Source organism: Macaca thibetana, chromosome 16 (assembly GCF_024542745.1).
Source record: "Macaca thibetana thibetana isolate TM-01 chromosome 16, ASM2454274v1, whole genome shotgun sequence".
Taxonomy (NCBI): domain Eukaryota; kingdom Metazoa; phylum Chordata; class Mammalia; order Primates; family Cercopithecidae; genus Macaca; species Macaca thibetana.
Window position 1 is genome coordinate 63,601,388 of NC_065593.1, and position 22,436 is coordinate 63,623,823.

The window sequence follows — 22,436 nt, forward strand, 5'->3', positions numbered from 1 at the left end:
GTTGAGCACCTTTTCATATATCTGTTCACCATTTGTATGTCTCCTTTTAAGAAATGTCGGCCGGGCGCGGTGGCTCAAGCCTGTAATCCCAGCACTTTGGGAGGCCGAGACGGGCGGATCACGAGGTCAGGAGATTGAGACCATCCTGGCCTACACGGTAAACCCCGTCTCTACTAAAAAATACAAAAAAAAACTAGCCGGGCGAGGTAGCGGGCGCCTGTAGTCCCAGCTACTCGGGAGGCTGAGACAGGAGAATGGCGTAAACCCGGGAGGCGGAGCTTGCAGTGAGCTGCCATCTGGTCACTGCACTGCAGCCTGGGCAACAGAGCAAGACTCCGTCTCAAAAAAAAAAAAAAGAAATGTCTGTTCAGATCTTTTGCCCATTTTTGATTGGATTATTAGATTTTTTTCCCATAGAATTGTTTGAGGTCCTTATATATTCCCGTTATTAAATCCCCTGTCAGATAGCTAGTTGGCAAATATTTCTCCCATTCTGTGAGTTGTCTCTTCACTTTGTTGATTGTTTCCTTAAAGTCCATAGTTTAAAATGGGGTTCATACTTTGTGTTATATAGTTCTGTGTGTTTTGCCAATTGCATAATGTCCATATCCACAATTACAGTATTATACAGCATGGTCCACCATCCTAAAAATCCTCTGTGCTCCACCAACTCATCCCTCCCTTCCTCCCTCTGTCTCCCTCCCGCAACCCCTCAAACCCTTGGCAATCATTGACCACTTCAATGTCTCTATAGGTTCGCTCTTTCCAGAATGTCACATAGTTGAAATCATACAGCATGTAGCCTTTTCGGATTGGCTTCTTCACTGATTAATATTCATTTGAGGTTTCTTCATGGCTTTTTGTGGCTTGCTAGCTCATTTCCTATCACTGAACAATATGTCTTTTTTTCTCTATTTTTTGAGATGGAGTCTTGTTCTGTTACTCAGGCTGGAGTGCAGTGGTGCAACCTCTGCTCACTGCAACCTCCACCTCCCAGGTTCAAGCGATTCTCCTGCCTCAGCCTCCCGAGTAGCTGGGATTATAGGCGTGCACCACCACACCCAGATAATATTTGCATTTTTAGTAGAGATGGAGTTTCACCATGTTGGCCAGGCTGGTCTTGAACTCCTGACCTCAGGTAATCAACCCACCTCGGCCTCCTAAACTGCTGGGATTACAGGCGTGAGCCACCACCACACCTGGCTGCTTAATAGTATATCTTATATGAATGTACCTTAGTTTGCTTATCCATTCACCTAGTAAAGGATGTCAATTGCTTCCAATTTTTGGCAGTGATGAATAAGGCTGCTATAAACATTCTTGTGTAGGTTTTTGTGTGGATGTAAATTTTCAACTCATTTGGATAAATAGCAAGCAACACGATTCCTGGATCATATGGTAAGAGTACGTTTAGCTTTCTAAAAACTGCCATGCTGTCTTCCAAAGTGGCTGTAGTATTTTGCATTCCTACCAGTAATGAGCGAGAGCTCCTGTTGCTCCACACTCTCGCCAGCATTTGGTATTCTCAGTGCTTTGGATTTTAGCCACCGTGATAGCTGTGTAGTGGCATCTCATTGTTGTTTAAATTTGCAGTTCCCAGCTGGGCATGGTGGTTCATTTTTGTAATCCCAGCATTTTGCGAGGCCAAGGTGGACTTGAGACCAAGAGTTTGTGATCAGCATAGGCAACAAAGCAAGACTCCATCTCCATAAAAAAATTTAAATTAACCAGGCGCGGTGGGGAGTTCCTGTAGTCCCAGCTACTTGGGAGGCTGGGGCACCCATAATCGTGCCACTGCACTTTAGCCTGGGCCACAGAGCAAGATCTTGAATTTAAAAAAAAAAAAAAAAAGGCCGGGCACAGTGGCTCATGCCTGTAATCTCAGCACTTTGGGAGGCCAAGACGAGATGGGTGGATCATCTGAGGTCAGGAGTTCGAGACCAGCCTGACCAATATGGCGAAATCCTGTTTCTACTAAAAAAAAAAAATCAGCTGGACATGGTGGTGGGCACCTGTAATCCCAACTACTTGGGAGGCTGAGGTGGGAGGTCACGGCTGCAGTGAGCCATGATTGTACCACTGCACTCCAGCCTGGGTGACAGAGTGAGACCCTGTCTCAAAAAAAAAAACAAAAAACAAAACAAAAAACACAAAAAAACCTGCAATTCCCTGCTGACATCTGATGCTGAGCATCTTTTCATATGCTTGTTTCTCATCTGCATATCTTCTCTGGTGAGGTATCTGTTCAGATCTTTTGTCTCTGTTTTAATCAGGTGTTTATTTTACTATCACTGAATTTTTTTTCTTTTTCTTTTTTAAAATTTTGTGTAGAGGCCGGCGCGGTAGCTCACGCCTGTAATCCCCAGCACTTTGGGAGGCCAAGGCGGGCAGATCATGAGGTGAGGAGATCGAGACCATCCTGGCTAACATGGTAAAACCCTGTCTCTACTAAAAATACAAAAACAATTACCCGGGCGTGGTGGCGGGTGCCTGTAGTCCCAGCTACTCGGGAGGCTGAGATAGGAGAATGGCCTGAACCTGGGAGGTGGAGCTTGCAGTGAGCCGAAATGGCGCCACTGTACTCCAGCCTGGACAACAGAGCAAGACTCCGTCTCAAAAAAAAAAAAGCATTTTGTAGAGATAAGGGTCTCACTTTGTTGCTGAGGCTGGTCTCAAACTCTTGAGCTTAAGCAATACTCCTGCCTCAGCCTCATAAAGTGCTGGGATTACAGGTGTGAACCACCTTGCTGGGCTAATTTTTGTATTTTTTGTAGAGACAGGGTCTCACTTTGTTGCCCAGGCTGGTCTCAAACTCCTGAGCTCAAGAGATCTGCCTGCCTTGGCCTCCCAAAGTGCTGGGATTACAGGCATGAGCCACCATGTCTGGCCTATAGTAAATCTTAAAGTCGAGTATCCGTCCATCCTCCAGCTTTGTTCTTCTCGTTTAATTTTGTGTTGCAGCATCCCACAGATTTCTTTTTCCTTTTTCTTTTCCTTTTTTTTTCTGAGACGGAGTTTCACCCTTGTTGCCTAGGCTGGAGTGCAATGGCACAATCTCAGCTCACCGCAACCTCCGCCTCCCGGGTTCAAGCGATTTTCCTGCCTCAGCCTCCCAAGTAGCTGGGATTACAGGCATGTGCCAGCATGCCCAGCTAATTTTTGTATTTTTAGTACAGACGGGGTTTCTCCATATTGGTCAGGCTGGCTGGTCTTGAACTCCTGACCTCAGGTGATCCCCCCACCTCAGACTCCCAAAGTACTGGGATTACAAGCGTGAGTCACTGTGCCCAACGCCCCCCCTACCTTTTTTTTTTTTTTTTCTATTGAGACAGAGTCTCACTCTATCACCCAGGTTGGAGTGCAGTGACTCAATCTCTCCTCACTGCTGCCTTTGCCTCCCAGGTTCAAATGATTCTCCCACCTCAGCCTCCCAAGTACCTGGGATTACAGGTGTGCGCCACCATGCTTGACACATTTTGTATTTTTAGTAGAGACAGAGTTTCACCATGTTGGCCAGGCTGGTCTCGAACTCCTGGCCTCAAGTGATCCGCCCACCTCAGCCTTCCAAAGTGCTGGGATTATAGGCGTGAGCCACCACGCCAGGCCTTATTTTATTTTATTTTTTTAGACAAGGTCTCGCTCTGTTGTCCAAGTTGGATTGCAGTGGAGTGATCTCGGCTCACTGCAACCTCTGCATCCCAGGTTCAAACTATTCTCCTGCCTCAGCCTCCCCAGTAGCTGAGATTACAGGCGCCCTCCACTACGCCCGGCTAGTTCATTTTCTTTTAGTCCAAAATTAAACATGAGATGTAATATTTCACCTATCAGATTGGCAAAAATGTCAAAGTTTGATAATACTGTGGGTTAAGGTGTAGGGAAATAGGGCATACGTACATTGGTATTGGAAATACAGGCTAGTTCAACTATTTTGGAGGGCAATTTGTACATATCTACAAAAATTATCAGCCCAGTGTGGTGGCTCATGCCTGTAATCACAACACTTGGGGACGCCCAGGCCCGCAGTTCACCTGACGTCGGGAGTTTGAGAACAGCCTGACCAACATGGAAAAACCCAGTCTCTACTGAAAATACAAAATTAGTTGGGCGTGTTGGCTCACGCCTGTAATCCCAGCTACTCAGTAGGCTGAGGCAGGAGAATCGCTTGAACGAGGGAAGCAGAGGTTGTGGTGAGCCAAGATCTCGCCATTGCACTCCAGCCTGGGCAACAACAATGAAACTCTGTCTCAAAAAAAAAAAAAAAAAATGATCAAACCAGGCATGGGGGTAAGCACCTGTAATCCCAGCTACAGGAGGCTGAGGTGGGAAGATCACTCGAGCCCAGGAGATGAGACCAGCCTGGGCAGCATAGAGAGATTTTATCCTTAAAAAACTAATAATTAATTAAAAATAAACTTTAGGGCCGGGCGCAGTGGCTCATGCCTGTAATCCCAGCACTTTGGGAGGCCGAGGAGGGTGGATCACCTGAGGTCAGGAGTTTGTGACCAGCCTGGCCAACCTGGTGAAGCCCCGTCTCTACTAAAAATACAAAAAGTTAGCGGGGCTTGGTGGCGGGCGCCTGTAATCCCAGCTACTCCGGAGGCTGAGGCAGAAGAATCACTTGAACCCGGGAGGCGGAGGTTGCAGTGAGCCGAGATCGTGGTGCCGCTGTACTCTAGCCTGGGCGACAGAGTGAGACTCCGTCTCAAAAAGAAAAAAAATTTAAAATAAATAAAATAAAATAATGAATTATAAAGATATATAATACGTTTTGATTTAGCAGTTCAACTCTTGGGATATATCTGGCATACAGATGTCTATACAAAGGTGGTCATGTACAGGATACGTATATATGTATATTTTCTACCCCAAAGGGGCAGAATTTGCAATAGCAAGAAACCTGGAAACAACTTACGTGTCCATTAGTAGATAACTGGTTCAGTCTATTATATCCATTCAGTGAAATACTATACAAAGAATGGAGCCGCCCGCCTTGCCCTCCCAAAGTGCTGGGATTACAAGTCTGAGCCACCATGCCTGGACAGCATTTTATTATTAATTTTTTTTAGATGGAGTCTCGCCCTGTAACCCAGGCTGGAGTGCAGTGGCATGATCTTGGCTCACTGCAACCTCCACCTCCCGGGTTCAAGCGATTCCCCCATCTCAGCCTCTCAAAGTGCTGGGATTACAGGTGTGAGCCACTGTGCCCGGCCAGAAGCAGATTTTTTTTTTTTTTTTGAGACAGAGTCTTGCTCTGTCACCCAGATTGGAGTGCAGTGGTATGATCTCGGCTCACTGCAACCTCCACCTTCCTTGTTCAAGCAGTTCTCTGCCTCAGCCTCCCAAGTAGCTGGGATCATAGGCGCCCGCCACCACGCCTGGCTAATTTTTGTATTTTTAGTAGAGACAGGGTTTCACCATATTGGCCAGGCTAGTCTTGAACTTCTGACCTCGTGATCAGCCTGCCTAGGCCTCTCAAAGTGCTAGGATTACAGGCGTGAGCCACCGCGCCTGGCTCAGAAGCATTTTAATAGAAAGGTAATTTAATTTAAACTATTTTTAGAAACTAGAAAAAAAGAATCCTCCATCTGTTCTACTTACCTTTTAGTATTTTGTGGTGTTTTCCTGAAGTCATTTTCTGCAGTGCATCTGTTATATGTTAAATGGTTATAATCTCGATATATACTATTATGACCTGCTTTTTTTTTTTTTTTTTTTTTTTTTTTTGAGACGGAGTCTCGCTCTGTCGCCCAGGCTGGAGTGCAGTGGCGCGATCTCGGCTCACTGCAAGCTCCGCCTCCCGGGTTCACGCCATTCTCCTGCCTCAGCCTCCCGAGTAGCTGGGACTACAGGCGCCCACAACCGCGCCCGGCTAATTTTTTGTATTTTTAGTAGAGACGGGGATGACCTGCTTTTGTGGTTATGTCATAGCGTATACATTTGCAATATGGTTACAGGGCCAGGAAACATTAATCTGGAGGAATGACATACATCTGATTCCTCAGACAGAGCATGAAGTCTAAAATTAGGAAGTTATGAAACTGAAAAACACATCTGTGGAGTGGGGAGACCGTTCCTTCCTTCTGTCCTTTCCTACCTTCCTCCCTTCTTTCCTTCTTCCCTCCCTCTGGAAAGATCGTCTCTGCGAGTTGGAAGTGGGGGGCCTGACTATGGCTGGCACCTTGGTGTTCTGCACAAGTTTGTGGATGTGAGACCTAAGACTTCTGAGACTGCAACTAAAGCACCACTTGTTCCTTTTGCTAAAGTAGCTTGTGTTGAGTATAGTTAGGGAATTATAGTTTTAGCTGAATCAATACCTATTTGTGGTCAGCATAAGGTTGATAATAGGTTGAGAATAATTCAAATTCATTTTTTCATTCTGTCTACTCTTAGTAAATATAGTTGTCTTGAATACAACATGCTTTTCACAATGAATTTTTTTTTGCAAATCAGATTGGCAGCTTTGCATAACAAACACCACTCCTGAGCTGCCCAGCATGGGGAGAAAGAAGAGACCACCTGAGCCGCACCCTTTGCTGGCCAGCTGTGTTGACTTACTACAGCTGAGTTCTCTGAGCCGGAGCTTCCTCATCTGCACAAGGGAGATGACAGCTGTGCCCGACTCCCAGGTTTATGGTGGGATTAGAGGAGCATTAACAAGGGCAATGTTTGTAGTAAAGCCAGGCAAACAGAAGGCTCTCAGTACCTGGTAGTTAGCAACCCCATTAGACTCAGACACTGAAGGAAATTTGAGGAAATGCAGTAAAGCACACACCGTTTATTGACAAAAATGCAATGACATTGTACAGATTTGAAAATATTAGCTTCCTCATGAGCATAAAAGATTCCCAAGACCTATGGAACAAAAAAAATTTTTTTTTTTTCTTGAGATGGAGTCTTGCTCTGTTGCCCAGCCTGGAGTGCAATGACACCATCTCGGCTCACCACAACCTTTGCCTCCTGAGTTCAAGCGATTCTCCTGCCTCAGCCTCCCGAGTAGCTGGGACTACAGGTGCACACCACCATGCCTAGCTAATTTTTGTATTTTTAGTAGACATGGGGTTTCACTATGTTGACGAGGCTGGTCTCGAACTCCTGACCTCCTGATCCACCTGCCTCAGCCTCCCAAAGTGCTGGGATTACAGGCATGAGCCACTGCACCTGGCCAGAGCAAAATATTATTATCAGTATTTTTATTGAGCATCTACTATGGGTGAGGAACTGGTTAGAGACTCAGGCCAGTGCGGTGGCTCACACCTGTAATGCCAGCACTTTGGGAGGCCGAGGCGGGCGGATCACCTGAGGTCGGAGTTCAAGAACAGCCTGAACAACATGGAGAAACCCTGTCTCTACTAAAAATACAAAATTAGACAGGGTGGTGGCGTATGCCTGTAATCCCAGCTACTTGGGAGGCTGAGGCAGAAGAATTGCTTGAATCCGGGAGGCGGAGGTTGTGGTGAGCTGAGATGGCGCCATTGCACTCCAGCCTGGGCAACAGAGCAAGACTGCGTCTCAAGGAAAAAAAAAAGAGAGAGACTCGGGTTAAATACTGGACCAGGCCCTCAAGGGTTGTCCACCTGAACCCAAAACATCCTCTCTGCAGCGGCTCACTAGCCCCCCTATTCTATTCTGTGACACCTAACAGTTTAAACTTTTCCCCACTTAGCCCTTAGGACGACACAAGGACCACGTCAGCGAAATCATCCTGGGTATTTCCTGACACAGGAATCTGCCCTTTACCTCCCCCACCTACAAAAGGACGGAAATTGTCCTCCTGCCCGAGGGAAGGCTGCCCATCCCTCTCCAGGCTCTGTACACCCATTTCCTCCTCCTCCTCTTTGGGTGGCTATGAGTAGAGGGAGCGCATGGGAACCCTAGAACTTGGTGCCCCCCAGGCTGGGAGTAGCGGCTCACGCCTGTAATCCCAGGACTTTGGGAAGCCGAGGTGGGTGGATCACTTGAGGTCATGAGTTCGAGACTAGACTGGGCAACATGGCAAAACCCTGTCTCTACCAACAATACAAAAAAATTAGCCGGGCGTGTTGGCAGCCGCCTGTAATCCCAGCTACTCAGGAGGCTGAGGCACGAGAATCACTTGAACCCGGGAGGCAGAGGTTTCAATGAGCGGAGATCGTGCCACTGAATTGCAGCCTGGGCGACAGAGTGATACTCCCTCTCACAACAAAAAAAGAAAAGCTTGGTGTCCGCCCCCCTCCCCAACCTTCTCATCCACCAGCACATGCCTCCTTGTCTATCTTCCCGGTGTCTGGACACTGAGGCCACAGAAGGACTGAACCAAGTTGGTCGGCCATGTCCTGTCTCAAGGCCGGGGGCCAGAGGCAGGGTGGGCAGGGACTGGTTAGAGGAAGGAGTAATTCTAGGTTTTTTAGGAGCTGGGTCTACAACCACAACATCCAACCCTGCAGGGAAGTTGATCCAGGGGCGCCCACCACGCCATCCCCTGGAGCTGCAGCTGGAAGCTGGGACTGGGCCTGGAGCTCCGGAGCAGCCCCGCCAGCCCACAGGATACGGTTTTGCGTAATGCAGGGTGGAAGGGGAAAACGACTACACAAGCCCCTGGTTCATTACATGGACACACGTTAGGCATCTACTGTGTCACCTGCTCTGTGCCGGGCGCTGTGGGGAACACAATCGGCCTTGGTGCCTGCCCACAGAATGCGACCTGGGGAAAGGAATTCGTCGCCTTCCCCAGCAGTGTTTGTGAAAAGGCTCGGTCTTTCAACGAAAACAGCAAGTGAGCTGTAAGCGTCCTACCAGCCGCGGGACATAAGGCCGATCAAAAACCTCTCCTGAGGAAAGGAACCCGCGTCGAGATCCCTTGTAGGGATCCGAGTACACGTCACTCCACAGCCACACTCAAGATGGCCGTCGGTCCGTTCCTGGGCTCCGCGCAGGCGCACTTCCGCCTTCCACGCCCAACCTGGCTCCGCCCAGGTGTCCCGGGGCGGGACCAAGAGCGGAAGTGGGTGTGACGGGGACTGGGGCCCGGTGCGCCAGCGAAGGAGAGATAGTGGGGAGTGGGAGCCGTGGGGTTCGGAGCGATGATTCCCCCACAGGAGGCATCCGCCCGAAGGCGGGAGATCGAGGACAAGCTGAAGCAGGTGGGCGTGGGCCTGGGGAGGAGGTGAGGGAAAGAGGCCAACAGCGGGGCCTGAGTGTCTACTCGGAGAGGAGGCAGGGGTGGGAGGGAGCGCACCGAGCGAGGAGATGGGGTTGGGGGCTAGGCCGTGGGGTCGGGACACAGTGGTCTCCTTTAGCTTCTGGTTTCTGGTGATGTCCTCCCCTTGCCTGCTCCCAGGAGGAGGAGACGCTGTCCTTCATCCGAGACAGCCTGGAGAAGAGCGACCAGCTCACTAAGAACATGGTGAGTCTCCTCGCAGCTGGGGGAGGGGGCAGGCCTCCGGACCCTGGGGGAAAGCCTTGCGACCTGGCGGTTCCAGTTCCTGCGGCCTGGGGTTCTGTCATGGGTAGCGACGCAGGCAGTGTGTGGGTTTATCTAGCAGCAGTTTGGCATCTCTCCTGCCTAGCCCCCTCCCCATATTCCGTCCCCTCACTGAGGAGGCTGCGCTTCCCCCTGGCCTGGACTTGCTGCTTTCTGTCTAAGCTCGCCATTCTTCCTTCTCTCCTTCTGCAAACACTCAGTGAGTCTGACCAGTTAGTTGGGCTAGGTACTGGGCATATGTCATCGTCAATGGATCCTCTGCCCAGGAGTTGGCACTTTGAGATTCCTGAGAGCAGAGAAGACTCAGCCTTCACTCCAGAGGGCTTCAGGGAAAGAAAGAGCTCTGAAGTCAGGCAGATCTGGGATCTAGTCCTTGCCCTGCTGCTTAAGTGTGTGGCTCCTGATAGGTAACTCTGGTGTCAAGCGAATTCATCTGCTAAAGCAGAGACTGTGCCAGCCTCCCAGTGTGTCTGTGAAGGTCATATGCGCTAATGCATGCGACTGCATCTTGCTCAGTGCCTGGTATACAATAGGTGCTCAATAAGTGAGGTTCCTTCTTTATTCCTAGGGGAGACTGGAAAAGCACAAAGTGAGTAAATACAAACTTGTATTTGTATTTAGTCACACAATAATAAAGTCCTAGTCCTTTTGTAAAAAATTTAATTTTAAAATTATTTCTTTTTAGAGACAGGGTCTGGCTCTGTTGTGCAGGCTAGAGTGCAGTGGCATGACCGTAGCTCACTGCAGTCTCTAACTCCTGGGCTCAGGCAGTCCTCCTGCCTCGGCATCCTAGTAGCTGGGACTGTAGGCACATACCACCACACCTTGCTAATTATGTGCGTGTGTGTGTCTGTGTGTGTAGACAGGGTCTCACTGTGTTGTCCAGGCTGGTCTTGGACTCCTAGTCTCAAGCAATCCTCCTGCCTCAGCCTCCCAAATTCTTAGGATTACAGGCATGAACCATCACGCCCAGCCTCTAGTCCTTATTCAATGAGTTTCATCCTTAAGAGAGTTTTGAAGATACAGAAATGCATTTGAGGCTTCTCTGTATGAAACTACTTCCAGTCCAGTTTAGGAATGCTTCAAAGAGAGCAGAAGTTGAGATTTGGCTTCAAAGGGTGGAAGGGAAGCCATCTTGGGCTGATTATTTTAGGAAGAATTAATTTGATGCTTGGTTTGCCTTCAAATAAAATTTCAACCAATTTGTCTTAAATCACCTACTATATGCTAGGCACATGATGGGTGCTGAGGATACAATGGGGAACAGATACACCCTCTTCCTTCCCTTGTGGAGTTTATTGTCTAGAAACCCAGAGAAAAGGCAGGAAATGCCCAAGGTGGGTGTGTAGAAGCAGTGCTGGGACCACCATGAGGCCTGAGATCAAGAGGCTTCCCTCCTGCAGGTGTCTATCTTATCATCCTTTGAGAGCCGCCTTATGAAGCTGGAGAACTCCATCATCCCCGTGCACAAGCAGACGGAGAATCTGCAGCGGCTGCAGGAGAATGTTGAGAAGACACTGTCCTGCCTGGACCATGTCATCAGCTACTACCATGTGGCCAGTGACACTGAGAAGATCATCAGAGAGGGGTGAGTTAGGCCCATAGGGTCAATTCCTAATCCCTCCTGGACCGGAGGGTTGGTCTGTAATCCCAATAATTTGGGATGCTGATGCGGGAGGATCACTTGAGACCAGGAGTTCAAGACCAGCCTGGACAACACAGTGAGATGCCTTTTAAGCCCTAAGCCTTAAAAGGCGGCGGGGGGGATAGCATATATTTGAACCTGGAGTCCCATGTATTAATTCTCTTCTTTCCCTTCCAAATACTGTGTCCTTAGTCCTTCTTCACCCCCCTTGCCCCAGCCTGACCTGGCTCTTTTGCTTCCCAGCCCCACAGGTAGGCTGGAAGAGTACCTGGGAAGCATGGCCAAGATTCAGAAGGCAGTGGAGTATTTCCAGGACAACAGCCCAGACAGCCCAGAACTCAACAAAGTGGTAAGGGATCTGCAGAATAATGTGAGGAGCTTGGGGATATCAGTCTCTGCCCTGGTCTCATGAGGGACATGGGGCCAGCTTGAGGATGTATACAGTAGAATACACAGAAGGATATAGCACAGTACATCCTCTAGGCATTAGTATCTCTGCCTCAAGAATTGCACATTTTTTATTATTAAAAATTCTTTATTATAAAACTTTTAAATGTATTATAAAAATTAAATTATAAATTACATATAAAATATATACTTAACATTTGATTTTTTTTTTTTTTTTTCTCCTGAGACAGAGTCTTGCTCTGTCACCCAGGCTGGAGTGCAGTGCTCAGTTCACTGCAACCTCTGCTCCCGGGTCCATGCCATTCTCCTGCCTCCGCCTCCGGAGTAGCTGGGATTACAGGCGCCCGCCACCACACCCGGCTAATTTTTGTATTTTTAGTGGAGATGGGGTTTCGCCATGTTGGCCAGGCTGGTCTCAAACTCCTGACCTCAGATGATCCCCCACCTTGGCCTGGGATTACAGGCATGAGCCATTGCACCCAGCCACATTTGATTTTTATAAATGTATTTGTTGTTTCTTTATTTTGGTTAAAAATACATAATATAAATTTTTTTTTTTTTTTGAGACGAAGTTTTGCTCTTGTTGCCCAAGCTGGAGTGCAATGGTGCGATCTCCCAAGCGATTCTCTTGCCTCGGCCTCCTGAGTAGCTGGGATTACAGGCGTGCGCCACCACACCCGGCTAATTTTTTTTTTTTTTTTGTAGTTTTAGTAGAAACGGGGTTTCACCATGTTAGCCAGGCTGGTCACGAACTCCTAACCTCAGGTGATCCGCCTGCCTTGGCTTCCAAAGTGCTGGGATTATAGGCGTGAGCCACCGCGCCCGGCCAAAATATACTATTTTAACTCTAAGTTAACAGTGGCATTAAGTCCCTTCACAATGTTGTGTAGCCATCACCATTATTATCTCCACAAATATGTTCATCTTCCTCAAGTGAAACTCCACTCCCATCAAACACTAACTTCCCATTCTCCCTTCCTCTGTCTTCTGGTAACCACCATTCCACTTTCCATTTCTGTGAATCTACTCTAGGAACTTGAATCTATGTGATTTTTTTTTGCATTATATATTTTTAATTTTTTTTTTTTTTTTTTTTTTTTTTTTTTGAGACGGAGTCTCGCTCTGTCGCCCAGGCTGCAGTGCAGTGGCCGGATCTCAGCTCACTGCAAGCTCCGCCTCCCGGGTTTACGCCATTCTCCTGCCTCAGCCTCCCAAGTAGCTGGGACTACAGGCGCCCGCCACCTCGCCCGGCTAGTTTTTTTGTATTTTTAGTAGAGACGGGGTTTCACCATGTTAGCCAGGATGGTCTCGATCTCCTGACCTTGTGATCCGCCCGTCTCGGCCTCCCAAAGTGCTGGGATTACAGGCTTGAGCCACCGCGCCCGGCCTGTTTTTAATTTTTTTTTAAGAGACAGGATCTGGCTATGTCATCTAGGCCAGACTGCAGTGGCACAACCATAGCTACTGCAGCCTCGAACTCCTGGGCTCAGGCAATCCTTCCACCTCAGCCTTCCGAGTAGCTGGGCCCACAGGCACGTGCCACCATGCCCAGCTAAGTTTTAAATCTTTTGGTAGAGAGGAGGTCTCCTGTGTTGCTCAGACTGGTCTCAAACTACTGTCCTTAGGTGATCCTCCCACCTTGGCCTCTCAAAGTGTTGGGAGGGATTATGGGCATTAGCCACTGTACCTGCCTTCATTGTATCTTTGTGTTTAAGTTTTGGGGTCATTAGATCATCAGAGCAAGATAGTGGCTTGGCCTCTGGAAATCACAAATCTATTTTTTTTTTTTTTTTTTTTTTTGAGGCGGAGTCTCGCTCTGTCGCCGGGGCTGGAGTGCTGTGGCCGGATCTCAGCTCACCGCAAGCTCCGCCTCCCGGGTTCCCGCCATTCTCCTGCCTCAGTCTCCCGAGTAGCTGGGACTACAGGCGCCCGCCACCTCGCCCGGCTAGTTTTTTTTTTTGTATTTTTTAGTAGAGACGGGGTTTCACCGTGTTAGCCAGGATGGTCTCGATCTCCTGACCTCGTGATCCGCCCGTCTTGGCCTCCCAAAGTGCTGGGATTACAGGCTTGAGCCACCGCGCCCGGCCACAAATCTATTTTCTGTCTTTATGGATTTGCCTATTCTGAATTTCTGATATAAATGGTATCTTATAATACATGGCCTTTTTTGCTGGCCTCTTTCACTTAGCATGATGCTTTCAAGATCAGTCCATGCTATAGCGTGTATCAGTACTTCATTTCTTTTTCTTGCATATGCTATTCCTTTTTGTGGATAGACCACAGTTTCTTTTTTTGTTTTTTTTTGTTTTGTTTTTTGTTTTTGTATTTTGAGACGGAGTTACGCGCTTGTTGCCAAGGCTGGAGGGCAATAGCACAATCTTGGCTCATTGCAACCTCTGCTTCCTGGGATCAAGCGATTTTCCTATCCCAGTCTCCTAAGTAGCTGGGATTACAGGCACCCACCACCACACCCAGCTAATTTTTTATATTTTTAGTAGAGACAGGGTTTCACCATGTTGGCCAGGCTGGTCTTGAACTCCTGACCTCAGGTGATCCGCTTGCCTCAGCCTCCCAAAGTGCTGGGATTACAGGCGTGAGCCACCATGCCCAGCCAGACCACATTTTCTTTAGCCATTTATCCTTTGATGGACACTTGGGTTGTTTCCAATTTTTGTCTCTTGTGAGTAATGCTGCTATAAACCCTTTTATACACGTCATCGTGTGGACAGATTCATTCTCTTCTATGTTTGGGATACCTGTCTTTTATCAGATATGTAGTTTACAAATATTTTCTCTCATTCTGTGGGTTATCCTCACTTTGTTGATGGTATCATTTGCAGCACAGAAGTTTTCAATTTGATACTGTTCAAGTTATTTATTTATTCTCTTTTGCAAACCCCCCACTAACAAGAAGACACATTAACGGTGCAGTGAGAAAATAATCAGCCAGTATTTATTAAGCACCTACTTCTTGTAAAACCCTGGTTTTTACCTGTAAACACAAATTTTGAGAGAATATGAAGTAAAGGAGTCACCAAGGCCGCTTCCTGACATTTCTTCTTTGGGTTAAAGGATATCAGGGCAGGCCAGGTACGGTGGCTCATGCCTGATCCCAGCACTTTGGGAGGCTGAGGCAGGTGGATCACCTGAGGTCAGGAGATCAAGACCATCCTGGCCAACATGGTGAAACCCTATCTCTACTAAAAATACAAAAATTAGCTGGGTGTGGTGGCATGTGCCTGTAATCCCAGCTACTCGGGAGGCTAAGGCAGGAGAATTGCTTGAACCAGGGAGTTGGAGGTTGCAGTGAGCCAAGATTGTATCACTGCACTACTCCAGCCTGGCGACAGAGCGAGACTCTGTCTCAAAAAAAAAAAAAAAAAAAAAGGGTATCAGGGCAGAAAAGGGCAGAGGCCCTGAGTTAGGAAGACCAAGCTGGCACGGGCAGGGGAAGGCCAGGACTGGCAGAGCACTGAAGCAGCAGGCACCCGCTTCCTTCTGTTGTCCCTGCAGAAACTGCTCTTTGAGCGCGGGAAGGAGGCCCTGGAGTCTGAATTCCGCAGCCTGATGACACGGCACAGTAAGGTCGTCTCACCTGTGCTCATCTTGGATCTGATCAGTGGTGACGATGATCTGGAGGCCCAAGAGGATGTGACCCTGGAGCACCTGCCCGAGAGCGTGCTGCAGGATGTTATTCGCATTTCCCGCTGGCTGGTGGAATATGGCCGCAACCAAGGTAAGAGGTTCTGACTCGGCCACGTGGCACACTGGAGGCAGAGTGAGTTTTTTTTGTTTGTTTGTTTGTTTTTTTTTGTTTTTTGAGACGGAGTCTCGCTCTGTCGCCCAGGCTGGAGTGCAGTGGCGCGATCTCGGCTCATTGCAAGCTCCGCCTCCTGGGTTTACGCCATTCTCCTGCCTCAGCCTCCTGAGTAGCTGGGACTACAGGCGCCCGCCACCGCGCCCGGCTAATTTTTTGTATTTTTAGTAGAGACGGGGTTTCACCGTGGTCTCGATCTCCTGACCTTGTGATCCGCCCGCCTCGGCCTCCCAAAGTGCTGGGATTACAGGCGTGAGCCACCGCGCCCGGCTGAGTTTTTTTTTTTGAGATGGAGTCTTGCTCTGTTGCCCAGGCTGGAGTGCAATGGTGCAATCTCGGCTTGCTGCGGCCTCTGCAACCTCGGGTTCCAGCGGTTCTCCTGCCTCAGCCTTCTGAGTAGCTGGGATTACTGGCGCACGCCACCACACCTGGCTAAGTTTTGTATTGTTAGTAGAGATGGGGTTTTGCCATGTTGGCCAGGCTGGTCTTGAACTTCTGACCTCAGGTGATCCACCCACCTCAGCCTCCCAAAGTGCTGGAATTACAGACGTGAGCCACCGTGCCCAGCTGCCTTTATTCTTTAATCCACTTGTCATGGCTTTTTTGATAAAAGGATGTTTAACTGGAACCAATATAAGCAACCATTCTATGACTTATATATCAAGCTGTGAATCTAGGCAAATTCAAACTTTTCTTGTCTTGATTTTTATGTTCATTTGCCTTTTTTGATTAGTTGTAAAATTTTCAAATGGTACAGAAAGCCATGGGTGAAAAATAAAAGTCCATCTTCCACTTCCGCGATGCCTCCATTACATAACCCAAAGATGAGCACTGTTAATGTTTATTTATGCCAGGTGTGGTGGCTACACCTGTAATCTTAACACTTTGGGAGGCTGAGGTGGGGGGATCGCTTCAGCTCAGGAGTTCAAGACCTGGCCAACATGGCAAAACCCTGTCTCTACAAAAAATATAAAAATTAGCTGGGTGTGGTGACACATGCCGGCAGTCCCAGCTACTTGGGAGGCTGAGGTGGGGGGAATGACTTGAGCCTGGGAGCTGGAGGTTGCAGTGAGCTGAGATCACACCACTGCACTCCAACCTGGGTGACAGAGTGAGACTCTTGTCTCGAAGAAAGAAGGCTGGGTGCAGTGGCTCACGCCTATAATCCCAGCACTTTGGGAGGCCTAGGCAGGCGGATCACCTGAGGTCAGAAATTCGAGACCAGCCTGACCAACATAGAGAAACCCCGTCTCTACTAAAAATACAAAATTAGCTGGGCGTGGTGGCCTGTAATCCCAGCTACTTGGGAGGCTAAGGCAAGAGAATCTCTTGAACCCAGGAGGTTACGGTGAGCTGAGATGATGCCATTGCACTCCAGCCTGGACAACAAGAGCAAAACTCCATCTCAAAAAGAAAGAAAGAAAGAAAATAAAAACTTCAACTCCAATAGATATCCAGTATTGCACTTTTTTTTTTTTTTTTTTTTTTTGAGACGGAGCCTCGCACTGTCACCCAGGCTAGAGTGCAGTGATGTGATCCTGACTCACCACAACCTCTGCCTCCTGGGTTCAAGCAATTCTGCCTCAGCCTCCCCAGTAGCTGGGATTACAGGTGCCCGCCACCACGCCCAGCTAATTTTTGTTTATTCTCAAGGGTTCAGGGGTTAGGTGTAAGTGTCTGAAGATACTTGTAACCTTCTTGCCATCACTAGCTCCTCTCCAAATAGATCAGGCCAATTGATGGACTCATTGACAGTTCCATGGCCATTTGTTCTTCATTAATTTTTGTTTTTGCTATCTGATAGGACTATCACAGTACTCTAACTTTTTAAATTTGTACTTTATTAATGGCTAAAGATGTGTGTTTTTCATTCACTAACATCTGTTGTCTGTTTGCTTCCTATAGAGCTCGTGTTCTTTGACCCCTTACCAAGTTGAATCTGGATATTAACTTTGTTTTTTTATTAAAAAAAAAAAAAAAAAAGTACGATTTAAACTTACAACTAGGGCTGGGCGCAGTGGCTCGTGCCTGTAATCCCAGCACTTTGGGAGCCCGAGGCCAGTGGATCATTTGAGGTCAGGAGTTCAAGACCAGCGTGGCCAACATGGTGAAACCCCATTTCTACTAAAAATACAAAAAATTAGCTGGGTGTGGTGGCGGGCACCTGTAATAATCCCATCTACTTGGGAGGCTGAGGCAGGAGAATCGCTTAAACCTGGGAGGCAGAGGTCACAGTGAGCCAAGATCGTGCCATTGCATTCTAGCCTGGGCGACAAAAATGAAACTCGGTCTCAAAAAAAAATAAAAAAACTAGGGCTGGGCATGGTGGCTCATGCCTATAATCCCAGCACTTTGGGAGGCCGAGGCTGGTGAATCATTTGAGATCAGGAGTTCAAGACCAGCCTTGCCAACATGGTGAAACCCCATCTCTACTAAAAATATAAAAATTAGCTGGGCGGAAGTGGCGCGTGCCTGTAATCCCAGCCACTCAAGGCTGAGGCAAGAGAATTGGTTGAGCCTGGGAGGCAGAGGTTGCAGTGAGCCATCACACCACTGCACTCCAGCCTGGGCGACAGAGTAAGACCTTACCTAAAAAAAAAAAATTACAACTAATTATCAGTTCTATCGGAGGGTGTTTTTCTCTTTTAAGATTGCCTGGCCGGGCGTGGTGACTCACGCCTGTCATCCCAGCACTCTGGGAGGCTGAAGTGGGCAGATTACTTGAGCCCAGGAGGTCGAGCCTGCAGTGAGCTGACATCGTGCCACTGCACTGCAGCCTGGACAACAGAGCAAGACCCTGTCTCAAAAAAAAAAAAAAATACTTTGCCTGATTTGGGACAAGATATGGGTGGCTTGCGACCCAGAGCAGACAGCAGATGCTAAGAAGGGTTGACAGGTAGACATGGTGGGTCTGCAAGGCAGAGGCAGGGCCTGGCAGCCATACCTCTATCGCTCTGTATCTCCTCAGATTTCATGAACGTCTACTACCAGATACGCTCCAGCCAGCTGGACCGCTCCATCAAGGGCCTGAAGGAGCATTTCCATAAGAGCAGTTCTTCCTCTGGGGTTCCCTACTCCCCTGCTATCCCCAACAAGAGGAAAGACACACCTACCAAGAAGCCAGTCAAGCGGCCAGGTGAGCCCCTATGCTGGCCCATCTCTGCAACAGCCAGAGGCTGACTGGAACTGCACTGCTTTCATCCAATCTAGCGTTCGCAGCGTCAGACCCCTCTAGAGCTTGTCGTTATAGTAACCCTGACTGTAGGTACACAGGACAGAAAGCAAGTGTCTACCCAGCCAGTGAGGCCCCCGCAGAGCAAGACCCTTCTACCCAGCAGAGCCTGGGGGTGACACAGCTTCTTTGGAGTGAGGGAGTAACACAGGTGCTCAGTTAATCCTGCCTGAGGCAGGCGGCAGAGGCTTCTAGGGCCGAGCCCCTGCCTAGGCCTCGTGCCTCACACACACATCACCCTGTCAGGAGACCAGGCACACTGCTGCATCCAGGACGCTGGGATAGCGAGGGGATAGGTGCTCCAACCTTCACCTTCCAGAAAGGCAAGGTGACCTGAAGTGATGTGTAGCTGAGAGCTGGATGGGGAGAATTTCACTTTCCCAGTCGATCCAAAAAGGAAAGAAACCCCAGAGCATCTTCTCAGAAGAACTTAAACTGGCTTTGGGCTCCAGTGCGAGTCAGTGCCTTGTGGAAAGAGGCACCGTGATGAGAGGCCTGGGCCGGTGGGTGTCGCTGTCCTGGGTGAACATCTCGTCATCTGTCTGTTCTTTCTCCCTGGCATCATGTCCCTTGTAGTCTGTGCTCCAGGTAAACAGTGTCTCTGCCAGCCACAGCTTGGCAAGCCCGGCTGTCTCTGGCCACTGACAGATGCCCGCAACTCGATGACATGCTGGGATGTTCTGGGGTGGGGCTGCTGAGATTGCTCTGGAAGAGAAAGCTGGAGAAGCCAGGGCTGCTCCCACCTAGGCTGGCCCCCTGTCCAACTGCTGCTGCAGGCACATGCCCTAGGTGTGGCCTGTGGGACCTGCTTATGACAACAGGCTTTAGGTAGAGCTTACTTACACCCTTGGTTTCTCCAGTCCCTACCTGCCCATGCCTCTCAGACCGAGGTGTCTGTTCCACAAGAGCAACCGCTCCTTTCCAGGCCTTTGTTTAGGGTTTAGAGAAACAGGCAGAGTAGGGGCTGCCCTCAGGGAGTAGAGCATTAGGGAGCTGGTGCCTGGGGCCTTCTCCCTCCAGTGTGGATGTCCTGCCCACCCAGCCAAAACCTGCAAATGGGGACTGCCAGCCCAGCCTGTGGGCGCAGCTGCCTGCACAGCGGATGGAGCAGCTCTGTACCTTCTGTGTGGTGGGGAGTGGCTGTCTCTGTGAGGCTTCGAGGATGCTTTAGCCCCAGCCACTCTGTGCTCACTTCCTCTTCTACCTGGTTCCCTGACAGGCCCCCTGGAAGCCCCAGAGCCCTATTTGCACTGCCCTAAGAGTGCCCACTGGCCATGCAGCCCCCTGGCCTTTCAGGCAGGAGGGATCTGATCTCAGGTAGCTCACAGTGGACCGCATCCGTCCTTGGCCCAGGGACACAAGAGGAAAGCTCTCCGGCTGTGGGGTTTCCGAGCTGTCAGGCACTGGTGGGCTCAGGACCGATGTCAGGCTCTAGGGAGTCAGGCTCCGTTGACGTCGGTTCCCACTTCTGAGGAGAGGGGCAGGGAGGCCTCCCAGGTGGTGAAGCACTGACCTCAGCATCCCTGGAGGTAATTGGGCGCCTGACGGGTTTGGCGGCTGCCAGATCTGCATCCCTGACCCACGTCCTGCCGGCGTGCACCTGCGTCCGCGGCTGCTCCGGCTGCTCCTGGTGGGTCGTGGGGCGGGAATCCAATTCACTCATTAGTGAGCCTCGCTCGCTGAAGGGGAGAGCACGAGCAAGGCAGATGTGAGCCAGGCCGTGGAACTTGGTTATTAGGAGCTAATTATGGGCCGAGTATGGTGGCTCACGCCTGTAATCCCAACACTTCGGGAGGCCGAGGCGGGCGGATCACCTGAGGTCAGGAGTTCAAGACCAGCCTGGCCAACACGGTGAAACCCCGTCTCCACTAAAAATAGAAAAAAAATTAGCTGGGTATGGTTGCACACGCCTATAATCGCAACTACTCAGGAGGCTGAGGCAGGAGAATTGCTTGAAACCAGGAGGCGGAGGTTGCAGTGAGCCGAGATTGTGCCATTGCACTCCAGCCTGGGCGACCCAGCAAGACTCTGTCTCAAAAAAAAAAAAAAACAAAAACAAAAACAAAAAAGCTAATTGTGATGTCATGCGGTGCGGCGCAGTGCAGTGCAGGTGTAAGCAATGAGCCTCTAGACACTGCCCTTTCTGCCTCAGCTTTCTGGGGAGCTGCCAGGACACAGCAGCCTCACTGTGCTCAGATAGACAGTAGGAGGGTGGAGGGCATCCCGGGTGCCTTCTTGCCCCCATACATTTTGTTAACAAGGCAGCTGCACTTGTCTACTTGAGATGCGGGTTTATTTCCCCACGTTTTCTGGCCCAAGATGTCTCATTCCCATAAAGGAGGCGGACTCAGGTGGCTGTGGGCGCTACCATTTTGTTCTCATTGTTTCCACTTGTGATACTAACTGTTGTTTTTTTCCCCATGCCAAGAGCATGTGCCCTCTCCTTCTGCGCACACCCTCCAGGCTCTCTGTGTGGTGACTTCTGTTAACCCCTTCTTGACTTTTGGATTTTTTCTTGTCCCTTTGGTTGTTTGGGGAACTCTAACGTGTGGGGCTAGGCTGCCTCTGGGTCTCTGAGCCGTCCGCCTTGGGCACCGCGCTCCCCGGAAGTTCAGTCAGGGTGGCTTCCTGCTGGCTGCTGTTTGGCGTACGTCCCAACACTGAACGTGCTCGGAGAGCTCTGCCTGGAGTTTGGGGCTGGGCTGGGGGCCTGCTGGCTTCAGGGTACCCCCAAGCTCTGCCACCCTGGTTGTGCCCTCTCGGTGTGCAAGCTTTGTCACTGGCTCCTCCAACCTGAGCCCTCGCCTGTTCTGACTACAATGCCACTCGTATTTTTGACTTCTCCTGGTGGATCTTGTTCCATCTTCATTATCCTCTGTCCTTTCAGAAATGAACTGAAATCCAGAACAAGGAGGGTCAGTAGTAGAATCAAGGCTCCATTTGGAGAAGGAAATGATTCTTTTCCTTCGCCTTTGTCCCCAGGGTCTCTGGTGGTCCCAGGGAAGGGCCTGCTCACTGTGGGGGCTGGGTGTGGGGCCTGGGGGCAGGTGGAGGGCCGCTGCTGTTTTCTCTCACTCATTTCCTAGGTCTTCTTATCTCCTCTCTGTGTGGCTCTGGTGACAGGGACGATCCGTAAGGCTCAGAACCTTCTGAAACAGTATTCCCAGCATGGTCTAGATGGGAAAAAGGGGGGCTCTAACCTCATTCCTCTGGAAGGTAATCACCCTGTGTTCCCCTCCTGTCCCTTCCTCCTCCACTGTGTGTCCACGCACTTGGCAGGGCAGAGCCTCCCCCAGGAGGGCCTCGGGAGAAACCCTGAGGGGAGCAGGGTGGGAACGGCAGGTCCCCAATGCCACTTGGGCTTCAGCAGGCGCAGGGACAGTTTCGCGGCCCTCGGCCTGGTCCTCTCTGGCTGATGGCAGCTCTGCCCTCCCTGGGGCTCCCTCCTCCCTCCCCTGTCTCTGTCCTTGTCTCCTGTGTGAACTCAGAGAAAGCTCTTTGTCTGGGGCAGCCTTTCACGCTCAGACCCGCAGTGGCAGCCCCAGCTGGCCGAGGCCTCCCCTCTTCAGAAAGGGGAGTGTGTGCAGCAGGCGACAGGCAAACTGGGGCTTTGCACAAATACGGCAAGGTGGGGAACCCCCCTGGGGTCAAGCATCAGCTCTTCAGCCCCTCCTTGGTCCTTCTCCGCTTTCCCTGGGCCTCCAGACTTGGGGAAATGAGCAGCTAAGGACGGTCCTGGGTGCTCACTGAAGTCAGGCTTGAAATGGCTGTTCCCAAGGTGGCTTGAGGTAGAGGAGGGGCTCAGAGCCCTCTCTGATGCCCCCTTCCCCATCCCCATCTGACATCCCCCTCCTGGAGATGAAGGGCTTCTCCC

General features: G+C 49.9%; 2 protein-coding genes across 10 annotated transcripts in view; one reads left to right on the forward strand and one right to left on the reverse strand.

Annotated features, from left to right (window-relative positions):
* The window catches only part of UBALD2 (UBA like domain containing 2), a 468,792-nt gene that overhangs the window by 157,734 nt on the left and 288,622 nt on the right, over positions 1–22,436 (reverse strand). The gene's annotated exons all lie outside the window — the stretch shown is intronic.
* Positions 1–22,436, forward strand: part of EXOC7 (exocyst complex component 7) — a 42,131-nt gene that overhangs the window by 10,189 nt on the left and 9,506 nt on the right. For 4 of the 8 annotated variants that reach the window (XM_050764245.1, XM_050764247.1, XM_050764248.1 and 1 more), the window contains exons 1-6: positions 8,958–9,119; positions 9,317–9,382; positions 10,864–11,048; positions 11,349–11,454; positions 15,027–15,249; positions 18,299–18,466. In XM_050764245.1, the coding sequence (XP_050620202.1) occupies positions 9,060–9,119; positions 9,317–9,382; positions 10,864–11,048; positions 11,349–11,454; positions 15,027–15,249; positions 18,299–18,466 (808 nt within the window). In that variant the 5' untranslated portion in view covers positions 8,958–9,059. Of the gene's footprint in view, positions 1–8,957; positions 9,120–9,316; positions 9,383–10,863; positions 11,049–11,348; positions 11,455–15,026; positions 15,250–18,298; positions 18,467–21,685; positions 21,779–22,436 lie in introns of those variants that run through there. The other 4 variants (XM_050764242.1, XM_050764243.1, XM_050764246.1 and 1 more) reach the window with 2 other exon arrangements.